General features: G+C 61.2%; 4 protein-coding genes across 5 annotated transcripts; 3 read left to right on the top strand and 1 right to left on the bottom strand.

Moving 5' to 3' along the window:
• The first annotated feature begins 383 nt into the window (after positions 1-383).
• On the top strand, positions 384-3263 carry PMT2 (Dolichyl-phosphate-mannose--protein mannosyltransferase). Its single transcript, XM_047987846.1, has 5 exons — positions 384-894; positions 958-1088; positions 1146-1698; positions 1756-2518; positions 2568-3263. Exons 1-5 carry the CDS (start codon positions 757-759, stop codon positions 3209-3211), a joined length of 2229 nt encoding a protein of 742 aa, XP_047843836.1. The 5' UTR covers positions 384-756; the 3' UTR covers positions 3212-3263.
• Positions 3264-3518: 255 nt separating this feature from the next.
• On the bottom strand, positions 3519-4996 carry JDV02_006448 (uncharacterized protein). Its single transcript, XM_047987845.1, has one exon. It carries the CDS (start codon positions 4445-4447, stop codon positions 3668-3670), a length of 780 nt encoding a protein of 259 aa, XP_047843835.1. The 5' UTR covers positions 4448-4996; the 3' UTR covers positions 3519-3667.
• Positions 4997-5795: 799 nt separating this feature from the next.
• On the top strand, positions 5796-9017 carry JDV02_006447 (uncharacterized protein). Of its 2 annotated transcripts, XM_047987843.1 has the most exons (2): positions 5796-6328; positions 6414-9017. In XM_047987843.1, exons 1-2 carry the CDS (start codon positions 6316-6318, stop codon positions 8684-8686), a joined length of 2286 nt encoding a protein of 761 aa, XP_047843833.1. In that variant the 5' UTR covers positions 5796-6315; the 3' UTR covers positions 8687-9017. The 2 variants fall into 2 exon arrangements, with proteins under 2 accessions (XP_047843833.1, XP_047843834.1); XM_047987844.1 differs by having other exon boundaries at positions 5796-9017.
• A 1693-nt stretch (positions 9018-10710) lies between these two features.
• Positions 10711-12063, top strand: JDV02_006446 (uncharacterized protein). Its single transcript, XM_047987842.1, has 3 exons — positions 10711-11017; positions 11134-11927; positions 12004-12063. Exons 1-3 carry the CDS (start codon positions 10920-10922, stop codon positions 12057-12059), a joined length of 948 nt encoding a protein of 315 aa, XP_047843832.1. The 5' UTR covers positions 10711-10919; the 3' UTR covers positions 12060-12063.
• Positions 12064-12297: the final 234 nt, after the last annotated feature.

Genomic DNA, 12297 nt, shown 5'->3' with positions numbered 1-12297 from the left:
ATTGACGACTGGCTGTGGCGCAGCCCCCGGTCGGTGTTTCGGTGGGCTTCCCAGCGGGCACGCAGCTGTGGCTAGCGGCTCAACCCGCCCAAAAATATCTCCATATGAGCTGAGCACAGCGACCCAGTGGGCGCCGGAAAGCTGCCCGGCTGCACAATGGACCTCAATACTACGTACTACTAAATTACCTTTCGTAGTAGGCCGCAGGTAGCCCCGCCCACGCCTCGACAACCGGGGCAGTCTAGCAGGCATCCCAGGGCGCCTGAGCCACGCGTGTCCGCCACTGTAGGTAGCGGAAGCGCGGCGCGACGCAGGGGTTCACCAGTCCCCTCGTGTAGAACCAGCCAAGCCGCCCCCCCCCATGTCGACAAGGGCAAGGTGGCATTTTATTCAAGCTGAGCTGCAAACAGCCTCCACCACGCCAAGCCAAGGGGCCATCTGTCTTCGCGCATTCTCGCCAGCGCTACACACGGCATTCCTCCTCCTTTTCCATCCTCTCTCTCGCGGAGAAGCGTTCATTCTTGGCCCCTTCTTCTTCTTCCCTTCTGTTTTCCTCGCGGCTGCGCATTGGTGGCCCGCATGCTATTTGAGTTCCTCCCAGCTCGTCCAGTCGTTCACGATCCCACCCGGGTAAGTCGGCAGCAAGGACAGCCGACTCCCCTTTCTTCTTCACTCAGCGCCTCCCGTTCGTTGTCCTCCCAATCGCTGGGTGATCGGACGAGGCATCGTCGCTCCATTGCCCCTTGATCCGCGTTCATGGCTGCCGACAGGGCCGCCGTCGCCTCTGGGGCTGACCTCAGCGATGGCCTGAGAAGGCGTCCCGTCGCCGCGCCGCAAGCGCCCCTGACCCCCCACGGTGGCCAGGCCGACGACAAGAAGAAGCTGACAAAAAAGGTAAGTCGAAGCTGCATCCAGACAGCTGGCGCTGTTGATTCGTGGTCTGACTTGGAGCGCCAGGACAAGAGCTTCATTAAAACCTTTGACGAGTGGGAGCCCATCTTTGCCCCGCTCATCTTCACGGCCCTCGCCTTCTTCACGCGATTGTGGAAGATTGGCCTCAGTGACATTGTGACCTGGGACGAAGCGCAGTATGAGCAGCCGCTTGCTACACCTGGAAGCTTTTTGCTGACCTCGGCCTTTCCCAGTTTTGGCAAGTTCGGAAGCTACTACATCAAGCATGAATATTACTTCGACGTTCACCCCCCGCTGGGGAAGATGCTTGTCGGCCTCTCGGGAGTCCTCGCCGGTTACAATGGTTCGTTCGAGTTCAAATCGGGCGAGAAATATCCCGAATATGTCGACTTCACCTCGATGCGCGTCTTCAATGCCCTGTTCGGCATCGCCTGCATTCCCCTAGCCTACTTTACGGCCAAGGAGCTTCGCCTGCGCAAGCCTGCCGTCTGGCTGGTCACCCTCATGGTCCTCTGCGAGAACTCATACACTACCATAAGCCGATTCATCCTCCTCGACTCTATGCTGCTCTGTGGCACCGTGGCCACCGTTTTCTGTTGGGCCAAGTTCCACAACCAGCGACGCAACAGCTTTGAGCCTGAGTGGTTCTTCTGGCTCTTCATGACTGGCGTGAGCATCGGATGCGTCTGCAGCGTCAAGCTTGTTGGACTCTTCGTCACCGCTCTGGTTGGCCTGTACACAATCGAGGACCTTTGGAACAAGTTTGGTGATACCAAGATGCCTGTCGTAAGTGCTCTCCACGGTGTGCAAATAAGTTGCGGGCGGCTAACGATCACTCTCTAGACTGAACTCGGGGCTCACTTCGTCACTCGAGTTGTCGGCCTTATCGTCATCCCCTTCTTGATTTACATGCTGTCTTTTGCCCTGCATTTTGCCATCCTCGACCACACGGGCCCTGGTGACGCGCAGATGAGCTCGCTCTTCCAGGCCAATCTCAAGGGCACCGAGGTCGGCAAGAACAGCCCCCTGGAAGTTGCCATCGGATCCCGCGCGACGCTCAAGAACATGGGATACGGCGGAGGCCTGCTTCACTCTCACGTGCAGACCTACCCCGAAGGCTCTCAGCAGCAACAGGTCACTTGCTACCACCACAAGGATGCCAACAACGACTGGTTCTTCTATCCCAACCGCCGCGAGGAAGACTACGACCCCGAGTCCAAGGACATGAGGTTCCTTGCCGACAACTCTGTCGTCCGTCTCATCCACGCGCAGACCGGACGCAACCTGCACTCGCACGACATTTCCGCACCTGTGTCCAAGTCCGACAAGGAGGTCTCGAGTTACGGCAACCTGACTGTCGGTGATGAGAAGGATCACTGGAAGATTGAGGTTGTTCGCGACGTCGCCTCGCGTGACCGCAGCCGCATCCGAACCCTGACCACTGCTTTCCGCCTCAAGCACGAAGTTCTAGGCTGCTACCTCAAGGCCACCAACAAGAACCTGCCCCAGTGGGGTTTCCGTCAGATCGAGGTTACCTGCACCAAGGACAACAACCCTCGCGACGCATACACGCACTGGAACGTCGAGGCTCACTGGAACGATAAGTGTACGTGAAGCTGCTGCTTGCCTATGCTGCGATTGCTGACCCCATTTAGTGCCCGCGGGCGACCCTGGCGTCTACAAGTCGCCCTTCTTCCACGACTTTGTCCACCTGAACGTGGCCATGATGACTTCCAACAATGCGCTGGTTCCCGACCCTGACAAGCAGGACGATCTCGCATCGCAGTGGTGGCAGTGGCCGTTTTTGCATGTCGGTCTCCGTATGTGCGGCTGGGACGACAACATCGTCAAGTACTTCCTGCTCGGCAACCCCTTGGTCTACTGGGGCAGCACTGCGGGGCTGGGCGTCGTCGGTCTGGTCGTGGCGTGGTACCTGGTGCGCTGGCAGCGAGGCTTCAACGATTTGAACGCCAAGGAGATTGATCAGATCCACTATGCGGGCATATATCCCGTTGCAGGATGGTTCCTGCACTACCTGCCGTTCGTCATCATGGCCCGTGTCACCTACGTCCATCACTACTACCCGGCACTCTACTTTGCCGTCCTGGCGTTTGGATTCCTCACCGATTGGCTCATGAGGAACCGCAACGCGACCGTCCAGGGTGCCGTGTACGGAGTCTTGTACTCCATCATCATCGGACTCTACATCCTTTTCATCCCCATCTGCTGGGGCATGGTCGGACCCAACAAGCAGTATAGCTACATGAAATGGTTCGACAACTGGAGGATCAGCGACTAAAGGCACCTCCGTGTGTTGTTGGCCGCCAGCGACGCGATGAACTACGCGCACCTAGTTGGGGGGAATCCACGGGACGCCCGGTCAGCAGGGTAAAGGTCGCCTTGCGATATCGACGCTACCTCGATCACAAACTGTAGGAATCTAGGCATGGGGTGCCATGGGATTGTTACGAACTGGAACCGGGATGTATAAAAAGGTCTCCAAAAACGAGTAGAACTACCGGAGGGCAGGCTCTGCGTCTAATGCAATATGATAATTTCCTTGAACGTTATCAACGGGTCACGTGGCACGTGAACGGAGAAGATCTTGTAGGATGATGTATGCTCAGAGATGGTTGTGCATTGCTGCATTAGTCGTAATGCGTAGTGAGTACGCGTCTCGAGATTGCGACAAGGGGTATCATGCTCGATCAACATGTGTGAACCGTGCTCTCCATGTGTCCCCCCGCGGATTGCCTCAACAGCAACCGCCGGCCCCAGACTTGGCATCGGCCAGCCTGACCTGCCGGTTGCCACCGGCGCCGGGCCCCTTGACGCCGGATCTCCTGTCGTTCAAATCGTACTTGCCGGCCTGTATGTTCTGGTATATCCGCTCGGCGACCCTGGTAAAGGCCTTTTCGACGTTCTCGCCGCTCTTGGCGCTCGTCTCGACGTACTCCATGACGCCGTTCCTGCGCGCCCACTCCTCGGCCTCTTGGCGGGTGACCTCGCGCGCGTTGCGCTCCTCCTGCTGCGTCAGGTCGGCCTTGTTGCCGACGAGGATGACGACGATGTCGGGCTCGGCGATCTGGCGCAGGTCGTTGAGCCAGTCGGTGACGTGCTGGAAGGTCTGCCTGCGGGAGAGGTCGAAGACGAGGAGCGCGCCGCTCGCGCCGCGGAAGTAGGAGCGCGTGACCGACTTGTACGTCTCCTGGCCGGCCGTGTCCCAGAGGCTGAGCTTCATATGCTTCTGTGGGTGTTTGCTCGTGTCGCGGGGCGGTTCGGGCAGGCCATCGGGAGGGGGGGCGGATGGGGGGTCACCGCCGGCGGCGACGACAGTGGTGGCGAAGGGCGAGGAGGGTTTCGAGTGCGGCGGGCCGACGGGGACGATGCGGGAGCCGAACTCGACGCCGATGGTGACGTCGTGCTGCGGGGAGAAGCGGCCCTCGCAGAGGCGGATGGTGAGGCTGGACTTGCCACATCCCGAGTCGCCGATGCAGACGAGCTTGGCGATGTAGTCCCACGGCGTTGACGCCATGGGCGCGGAGGCGCGGAGGCGAGGCGCGGCGCTGCGCTGCGAGGCGAGGGCGGTAGGAGACGAGAAGGAAAAGGCCCCCGGCTAGGATGGAAGAAGTAAGTCGCCGGGATAGAGGAGGGAGGGCGTTGGCTACTCGGTACACGTTGGGAGCCGCCGGTGTGCGACACGTGCCGGGCGTGTGCCTGCCTGTCTGTCCGAATTCGAGAGATTCGAGACAAGGTAAGGAGGCGGGTGACGGCGGCGGCACCGAGAGACAGATTGCGATGGCGCAAGCGGCAATATGCGCTACAGAATTAAGCCAAAGAAGAAGAAAAGACCTAGCAACTCCCCGTTGATGAAGCCCTGGATGATACTTGTACAAGGCGCGGGCGGGAACCGGCAGTAGTAGTGCAGGAGCCCGAATCGTCGGGGCGAGGGTATTGATGAACACGGGCTGAATGGGGACACGGGGAGGACGGGGTCGTCATTTGGTGGATGTGGATGTGGATGGACGATGGATGGATGGATCCAGGGGGTTCGCTCCGGGAGTAGGTACTCGGATTGTGCGTGTCACGGCGGGTCATCACGAGGCGGAGGAGGAGCACCGGCGTGGATTCATTCCCCAACCCGGCCCCAGTGACTTGCTGCCCGGCTGGGCTGGGAGGAGGGAGGCCTTGCGCTCGCTCGTCAGGCAGCCAGCCACCTTGGTAGGTACCTTAGTAGGCACTCAGGTATTCAATCTACAGCCAGGCACAGGAGTGACGCAACACGGAGCCGGTGCACGGAGGGCAGCACGAGCTTTGGCGGTGGAGGAGGAGGACCCGCGATAACAGGAGCTGGGAAGACGAGGACCCGCCGTTGTCGGCCGCGCGACTCGAGGGCCCTGCGGCGGTGAGACAACGGGGGGGACGGAGACATTGCATGTCTCTTGGAACGTCGGGAGAACGACTAAAGCATGAAAGGGAGTTGCTTTTGAGCTGACAATGCCTTGTATACGGGAGGAACTACCCGCGCATGGGCGCGACTACCGCGATAAAAGAGGATTGCCGTGGTCGATGCCTTCCTTCCAACACGGCCGCTTGCGTCTGGCGCTTGGGCTGTTGTGGCGGCTACCTCGGGGGGCGCGTTTGACATCTCTCGGGCAGTGCTGAAACCTGGGAAAGGCCCTCTCGGCGCCAGCGGGCGAGCAGCTGCCTGCAGGTGAGCTTGGGTCCAGTCATCTTCCGCCACCGCCTGAGGTGTGACGTTCTCAGGCGGCATCAATGACCTGGAGGCGCCAGACATGACGCTGTGTACAGGCTAATCTTGTACTAAGGTACCTACCGGGCATGGTTGGTGACCCCCGGCCCGCCAGGTGGACCGCTTCCCCCCCAAGGGCCCCCAGAGCCTCGCCTCGCCTAGCGGCAATCATTGGGTCTGCCTGACGATGGGTCATTCGCTCGTCACTCACCCGCCCAGCACCGGGCAGCCGCCTCACGGCGCATGACCAGCCCTCCCCCATCCATCTACACTCGACCTCGCTGCTCGTCACTGACCGGCCGAGTCTCTGTCTTACGTCGCATCCTCCACCTTATCATCTTCGTCCTAGCCAGCGCAGCTCTCCCCGGCCTCATTTATCCTCTTACAACAATACCCCCATCATATCGTCATCGCCGTGGGCACCCCCGCCTGTCCGACCGTCTGTTTGCCTGGTACACGCGCACGACCCGACTCTTATCTGCTGCCTGAAGCGTGCATCCGCGTCCGCCATCATCGTCTGCAGCACGAGCCCAGCCGCTGGCTCTTCCTTTCTGCCACCGTGGCGACCCCCGTGTCCGTCATTCCGCCAGTCATCGGGGTAGCCGCGCCGCGCACGACGCGAGGCGGCGGTTGGTGACGAAGGGGCCATCATGTTTTCGGAATGTGTGTACCGTCCGCCTATCTCTGCGTTGACTGATGATCGTGGGGGTCGGCCCCCCTCTTTCTGACTCTTGACCGCCTGCTCCAGATGCTTCACGGTTCCTAGCCCAGTCGCAGTCTCGCCTGTCCAACTTTGCCGGCCAAACCGACAACGACCAACCGCCTCGGACGAGCGACTGGACTGCCTCACGACCAGGCCGCCCGACCCGCGACGCCGGCCGGGGAAACGCCCCCAGCCGGTCCTTCCTGTCGCGGGCCTACGGCGGAAACCCGTATCAGCAGACCGGCGCCGGCTCACGATTCGGAAATCTTGCGTTTGCTTCCCGCATTTCGGCTGCGCAGGACGCGCCCTTGTTCCATAGCACGCTTGACGAGTTCCGCGAGGAGGATGACGAGGAGGAGCGCGAGAGGGAGGCAGCCGATCTCTTTGCGCTTCAGCGGTCACGGCGCGTAGCCGCCGCGAGCAAGCTCGCCGAAAGCACCGAATCGGCAAACAGCCGCGGTTCCGTCGAAGACAGCACGGGAGACGTGGATCATCCCTATAGGCAGCACGGACGCGGCATCAAGAGCAGTTGGAACGGCACACGGAGCTCACACCAGCCCCGACCCAACCACGACACATTATTAGAAGAGGCTGAAGAGGTGCCTATCTCGGGCGGCGAGCATCACAGTCCCGACAGCAAGGGTAAGATGGTGGATGTCGGGCTGGAGTCGCAGGATGACCCCGATGAGGACCCTCCCGAGTCCCTCCTCGGCGGCGAGGCCCCTACCGACTCGAGCCCCCCGCCGTTCCAGCAGTTTAAGTCACACACGGAGCGCACGCCCTTCATGCTCAACCGGAGCGAAACCAACGAGTCGGAAGTGAGCAGTGTACGGAGACAAGACCCAGCCGAGTTTGAGCAGACCCAGCCGGGGAATCTACTAATCGAAGGAGAGCTCTTTCGCCATGACCCCTTCTTTGCCTGGATATTTCTCATCAGCTTCGCCGGCATGATGTCGACGTTCGTCCTGGTATGGCTGCACACGTCACCGCAAAAGAGCCCCGTCGGAGACACGATATACTCGACGCTGCAAAAGTCATTTCACATGCTGGCCGTTGACACGGTGGTTGCGGTGCTCGTGTCTTTTGTCTGGCTGGCGGCGCTCCGGTCTTTCGTGCGGCCGCTGGTCAGTGTCATCCTGATCGCAGTGCCCATCATTATGCTGTCCTTTTCGCTATACTCGTTCATCTCATCATTCAAGGGACGGACACATGGATCGAGCGCACAAGATAGGGTGATGCGGTGGCTGTCACTCATACCTGCGGCTTCGTGCATCCTGTGGCTCTGGCTCGTCGTCAAGGGTCGTAGGGCCATTCAGCAGGCGATCGAAATCTTGCAGTTTTCGTCCAAGATACTGGCACAGAACCCGGGACTTCTCCTCATCGGATTTGGCACCCTCGCCCTGATCGTCGTGTGGACGTGGGCATGGCTCGCCATGTTCACGCGGGTTTTCATGGGTGGTTACTTTTCTAAGTCGCTGGTACGCTTCGTGATCCAGGTATCGAGCTGGTGGCTGGGCGCCGCGTTCATCTTCATGTATCTGTGGACGCTGTCGGTGATCAACGCCGTGCACCGGGCGACAACAGCGGCGACAGTGTCACAGTGGTACTTTCATCGCAACGCGGCACCGGCGACTCCTTCCAAGGAAATTGTGCTGGCCGCGGCCGCGCACGCGACAACAACGATATTTGGGAGCATTTGCGAGTCTACGCTGCTGTCGCTGCTGATCCGAGCGCCGCTTCTCTTCCTGCCTAGGAGAATCGGAGGCGCCATCACCAACATTGCGGCGTTTTGGATACCGACACCGATCATCGCGCTCACGAACCCGCTGACGGTCACGTACGGGGCGATCCACTCGCAGAGCCTGGCGACGTCTGCGAGGGGGCTGGACCAGATGGAGATTGTGTCGCCAGCCATCCCGACGACGACGCTCACGCCGCGGACGCTGCGAGTACGCGGCCAGCCGAACGGGCTCCTCCCGTACCGGCTGGCGAAGCTACTCTTGGTGGCGACGCGGCTCATCATGGCGACGGGGCTGGGGTTCGCGGGATGGGTCATCACGGCGAAGCAGCTCCGGATTCAGCTGCCAGAGGGGACGGGCGTGCGCGGGTCGGCGTACGCATACGTGGTGGGCATCATGGCGAGCTTTATCGGCTACTCGGTCATGGGGGCGATGGAGGGCATCCTGAGCGGCATCGTGGACGCGGTGCTGATATGCTACGGCAGCGAGCGGCGCATGGATAGGGGCCACGGGCGGTACTGCCTCGAGGCAGCGTACCTGTTTGGCGAGCGGCGGATCGGGGAGGAGGGATATGCTTGAAGCGACGGACGGCACGAGCGCACACAGGGCCATGGTACAAACCACGGGGTGTGTGTTTGTCTTTCTTTCCTTCCCTCGTCGTCCGGTCGATGTGCGTGTGAGCGTGGGTGTGTTTGGTGCGGCGCGTAGCCGTTCAAGGTGTCATGGATAGATTGGTAGAGCGCTATTTCGTATGAACAGAGAGCGCCTCGATTTGCTCAGCAGATGCGTGCGGTCGGGTCGGAGCATCGTGACGTCTGCAGGACCGGGGTGCTCGGTGTGGTCGAGGACGAGGAATTTGATTGGGAGGCCTTGGAACGACGTAGAGTATTCCAGATCTCTTGCTTTCGTGCACTCGGTACCATGCGATGCACAGGCGTGTGCTTCCTTGGCTTGCGCCACGCACGGCAGGTAATATGCAGCTGTTGACAAAATGCACGCACTGCGGCAATCCCCCATCGTGGCCCGCGCCCACACTGGGACACCCCAACCCGGAATTCCATCCGATGGCACAGCACAGCCTCCCCCCCATCATTGGGGGGCAATGTCGTCGTCGCGGTGTGGCTGATGCTCGGCGTGGCGACGGTGGAAGGGCAGCCAGCAGCAGGAGGTGACAGGTGACGACACCAGCAGGCCTCCCATTGGAACCCTTCCATGCTCCCCCACCGCCGCCGCCGCCGCCGCCTGACGGGCCGTGGGCCACCTAGAGCTCCCGTCGGGGCGCGCGTGTGAGTCCCGAAATCCCCCCAGGCCAGTGCAGCGCCCCGGCCAGCCCGGCCGGACCTTCGGATGTCCGGCACCTCCATGCAAGCAGGGGTCGTCGTCGCTTCCAGTGGCTTGCCCATGCCGGGGCCATCTGGTACGTATGCGCAGTGGCCAGCACTTGGTAGGTTTGGAACGTTAGTAACTAGTTACGCCACCCCATCCATCAGCTCCCTCCCCCCGACTCGACCCGTCCTCGCAGGACCTCAGCTGGAGCGCTCTGAAGGCGGGGCCGGCCCAAAACGCACGGCGTCTGATGGGAGGGACCTTGGTGCGTAGTTACGTAGTAACTACATGAGATGATGGGGGGGTAAGAGACGGGGGGGCTGTGCTGCGGAGGGCATTCGCATCAGCTTAGTACCTTGCCGAGGTAGTACGTAGGTGTAGGGCTGGGATAGGCAGGTAATAAGGTATCTGCAGTATAGGCAGACAGTCAAACAGAGAGGTTAGTAGGTTGGCCAACCGTCATCGTGGAATGACGACGCGCTCGGCGCACCCGAGAACGAGTAGAAGTCTCGAGAGCACCTCAGGTCGTGGATGGACCCTGTGAAGAAGGAAGGGTGGCTGGCCGCTTGCCATGGCCCAGCTGTGCTACTACTGCACGTAGAATCAAGTCCAGGGCAGCCCAGGGCAGGTTTGTGGTACGTACTACGGCGTCGATGGCCGTGCGTTCCCTGCATGCACGCACGCACGCATTGGGGCCAAACGCCCCCGCCATGTCTTGAAGAAAAAGGGCCTCTTCCTGCCCCTCGTCATCACCACCACCACCACCTCCTCCACCAGGTCAGGTATTATATGCGACTGCCCCCAACCCAGTCATCGTCCATCCTCATTCTGCATTTCCCTCTGGGGCCCTACCTATACATACCGTCCCGTCGCACCTCGAATTACAAACGTGCCTTTTCCATCCCGGAGCCAACAGCGCCTTCGCCACCACCACCTCGGCTTGCTCCCACTACGTACGGACTCTTAGTCGCAGGGTCGCCAAGCGTCTGGTGCTACTAGTACTAGCAGTAGTATCAGCAACAGCTTATTATCCTCCGCCTCCTCCCACTCGCGCGCGCGCGACACCACCTCTCTCTCTCTCTCTCTCTCACCTCACCTACCACCTACCTTTCGCACCTCGCCCGCCCCGAACAGGCACTTTCTCTCCAGAGTATCTCACTAGCTCCCGCTGCTAGTGTGTGGTGGTGACGAGGCTGCTTATTATACTCCCCCCTCCCATCGTCCAACACTTTTTCTCTCCCACCTTGTGTTACCCCTCCTCCTACTCCTCCTTCTCTTCCTCCTCCACCACCTCCCCCTACATCCCCAAGTCATTATATCCTCTTCCTCTTTTCTGCCATCTACCAACGAGTGGTACTCGCCCGCGTTCCCGCTAGGCACTCAGAGAGGCTCCTCTCGGTGCTCGAAACCGAACGCCTACTAGGCCGCCAGCGAGACATCGTCCCGCGCTCCTTCTACGACTCCTTCCGTTACCCTCCCTCCTAAGATGGCCGACTTCGCTCCGCCGCCAGGTCCGCCGCCTCCCAAGGCACCCGAAGTGCCCGCCGGCTGGGCCGCGCGCTGGAACGAGCAGTATAAGGAATGGTGAGTCGTCAATCCCCGTGCGCCGAGTCCCACCACGCGGAAACCTCTCGGCATGGACGGGCCGCCTGGGCTGCCACCAGCGCTGAGACACACCTTCTCACACTTGCCTTGTTCAGGTTCTACGTCAACGTGTACACGAAAAAGTCGCAGTGGGAGAAGCCCACCGCACCCGTCTTCCCCATCGATGAGAACGCCCCGGACGAGCCGCCCCCGGGTTACGAGCCCGGCGGCGTCACCGCCCCGACCGACACCAAGAAGAACCCCTACGAGGACCGCTCCGGTAACCACGGCGGCACCGCCGCCTCGTCCGCGCACGACGAAGACGCCAAACTCGCCGCCAAGTTGCAGGCAGAGGAGGACGCCCGTGCCCGCGGCAGCAGCCCCGGGGGCGGCGCCGCCGCCTCCTACATGCAGCAGCCGCAGCAACAGTCAAGTACGGGTGGCTCCTACCCCCCGGAGCAGTTTCCTACAGAGATGCCCCCGCGCGGGGACCGCGACCGCAGCAAGGGCGGACTGCTAGGCAAGCTGTTCGGCGGCAAGGGCAGCAAGCCGCAACAGAGCTACGGCGGCGGTGGTTACTCGCCCCAACCGCCTCAGCAGCAGCAAGGATACTACCAGTCGCCGCCGCCGCCGCAGCAGTATGGCGGCTACGCACCACCGCAGCAGTACGCCCCTTACGGCGGACAGCCCGGTTATGGCGGGTACCCTCAGCAGCAGGGCTACGGCGGCGGCTATGGCGGCTATCCACAGCAGCAGCAGCAGCAGCAGCCGCAACGCAAGGGCGGCATGGGCGGCATGGGTATGGGCCTGGCCGGCGGCGCGCTCGGCCTGGGCGCCGGTGTGTTGGGCGGCGCGCTCATCGCGAATGCTGTCAACGACCACGAGCAGGAGGCATATATGGACGGATACCGTAAGTGGCTCCCCCACTCGCAACTGACCCGGCAAGCGGGTTCGGCTCTCGGAATGCTAATAACGTGGTTTTGCAGAGGACGGACACGACGGCGACTTTGACGGCGGCGACTATGACGGCGGCGACTTTTAAGGTTTGGGAGCGCGGCCGGACTGCGTGATGAGTTGGGCAGTGGGTGATACGGGGCGCACGCGGTAGGGGTGTCGAGAGTGGACGTCCGGTGCAAGAGTGAATGGCGGTGGATGTAGGAGGCACAGCTGCTTGATACGGTGTATACTTTAATTACGGTAGATGACGCGCAACGACGATCATGTGGCACGCGCGGTGGTGGTGACGGTGATGAGAGCCCAACGTCAAATTTATAGACGGA

Source organism: Purpureocillium takamizusanense, chromosome 5, assembly GCF_022605165.1.
Source record: "Purpureocillium takamizusanense chromosome 5, complete sequence".
NCBI classification, from domain to species: Eukaryota; Fungi; Ascomycota; class Sordariomycetes; order Hypocreales; family Ophiocordycipitaceae; genus Purpureocillium; species Purpureocillium takamizusanense.
This window is presented reverse-complemented; position numbering and strand designations above follow the sequence as displayed.

Bases quoted from the DNA above. Each gene is read 5' to 3' on its own strand.
- PMT2 (XM_047987846.1), top strand. From the start codon at position 757: ATGGCTGCCGACAGGGCCGCCGTCGCCTCTGGGGCTGACCTCAGCGAT. The intron at 1,089-1,145 runs GTATGAGCAGCC...GGCCTTTCCCAG, and splicing joins GTGACCTGGGACGAAGCGCA to TTTTGGCAAGTTCGGAAGCT. The intron at 2,519-2,567 runs GTACGTGAAGCT...GACCCCATTTAG, and splicing joins GGCTCACTGGAACGATAAGT to TGCCCGCGGGCGACCCTGGC.
- JDV02_006448 (XM_047987845.1), bottom strand. From the start codon at position 4,447: ATGGCGTCAACGCCGTGGGACTACATCGCCAAGCTCGTCTGCATCGGC.
- JDV02_006446 (XM_047987842.1), top strand. From the start codon at position 10,920: ATGGCCGACTTCGCTCCGCCGCCAGGTCCGCCGCCTCCCAAGGCACCC. The intron at 11,018-11,133 runs GTGAGTCGTCAA...TGCCTTGTTCAG, and splicing joins AACGAGCAGTATAAGGAATG to GTTCTACGTCAACGTGTACA. The intron at 11,928-12,003 runs GTAAGTGGCTCC...GTGGTTTTGCAG, and splicing joins GGCATATATGGACGGATACC to AGGACGGACACGACGGCGAC.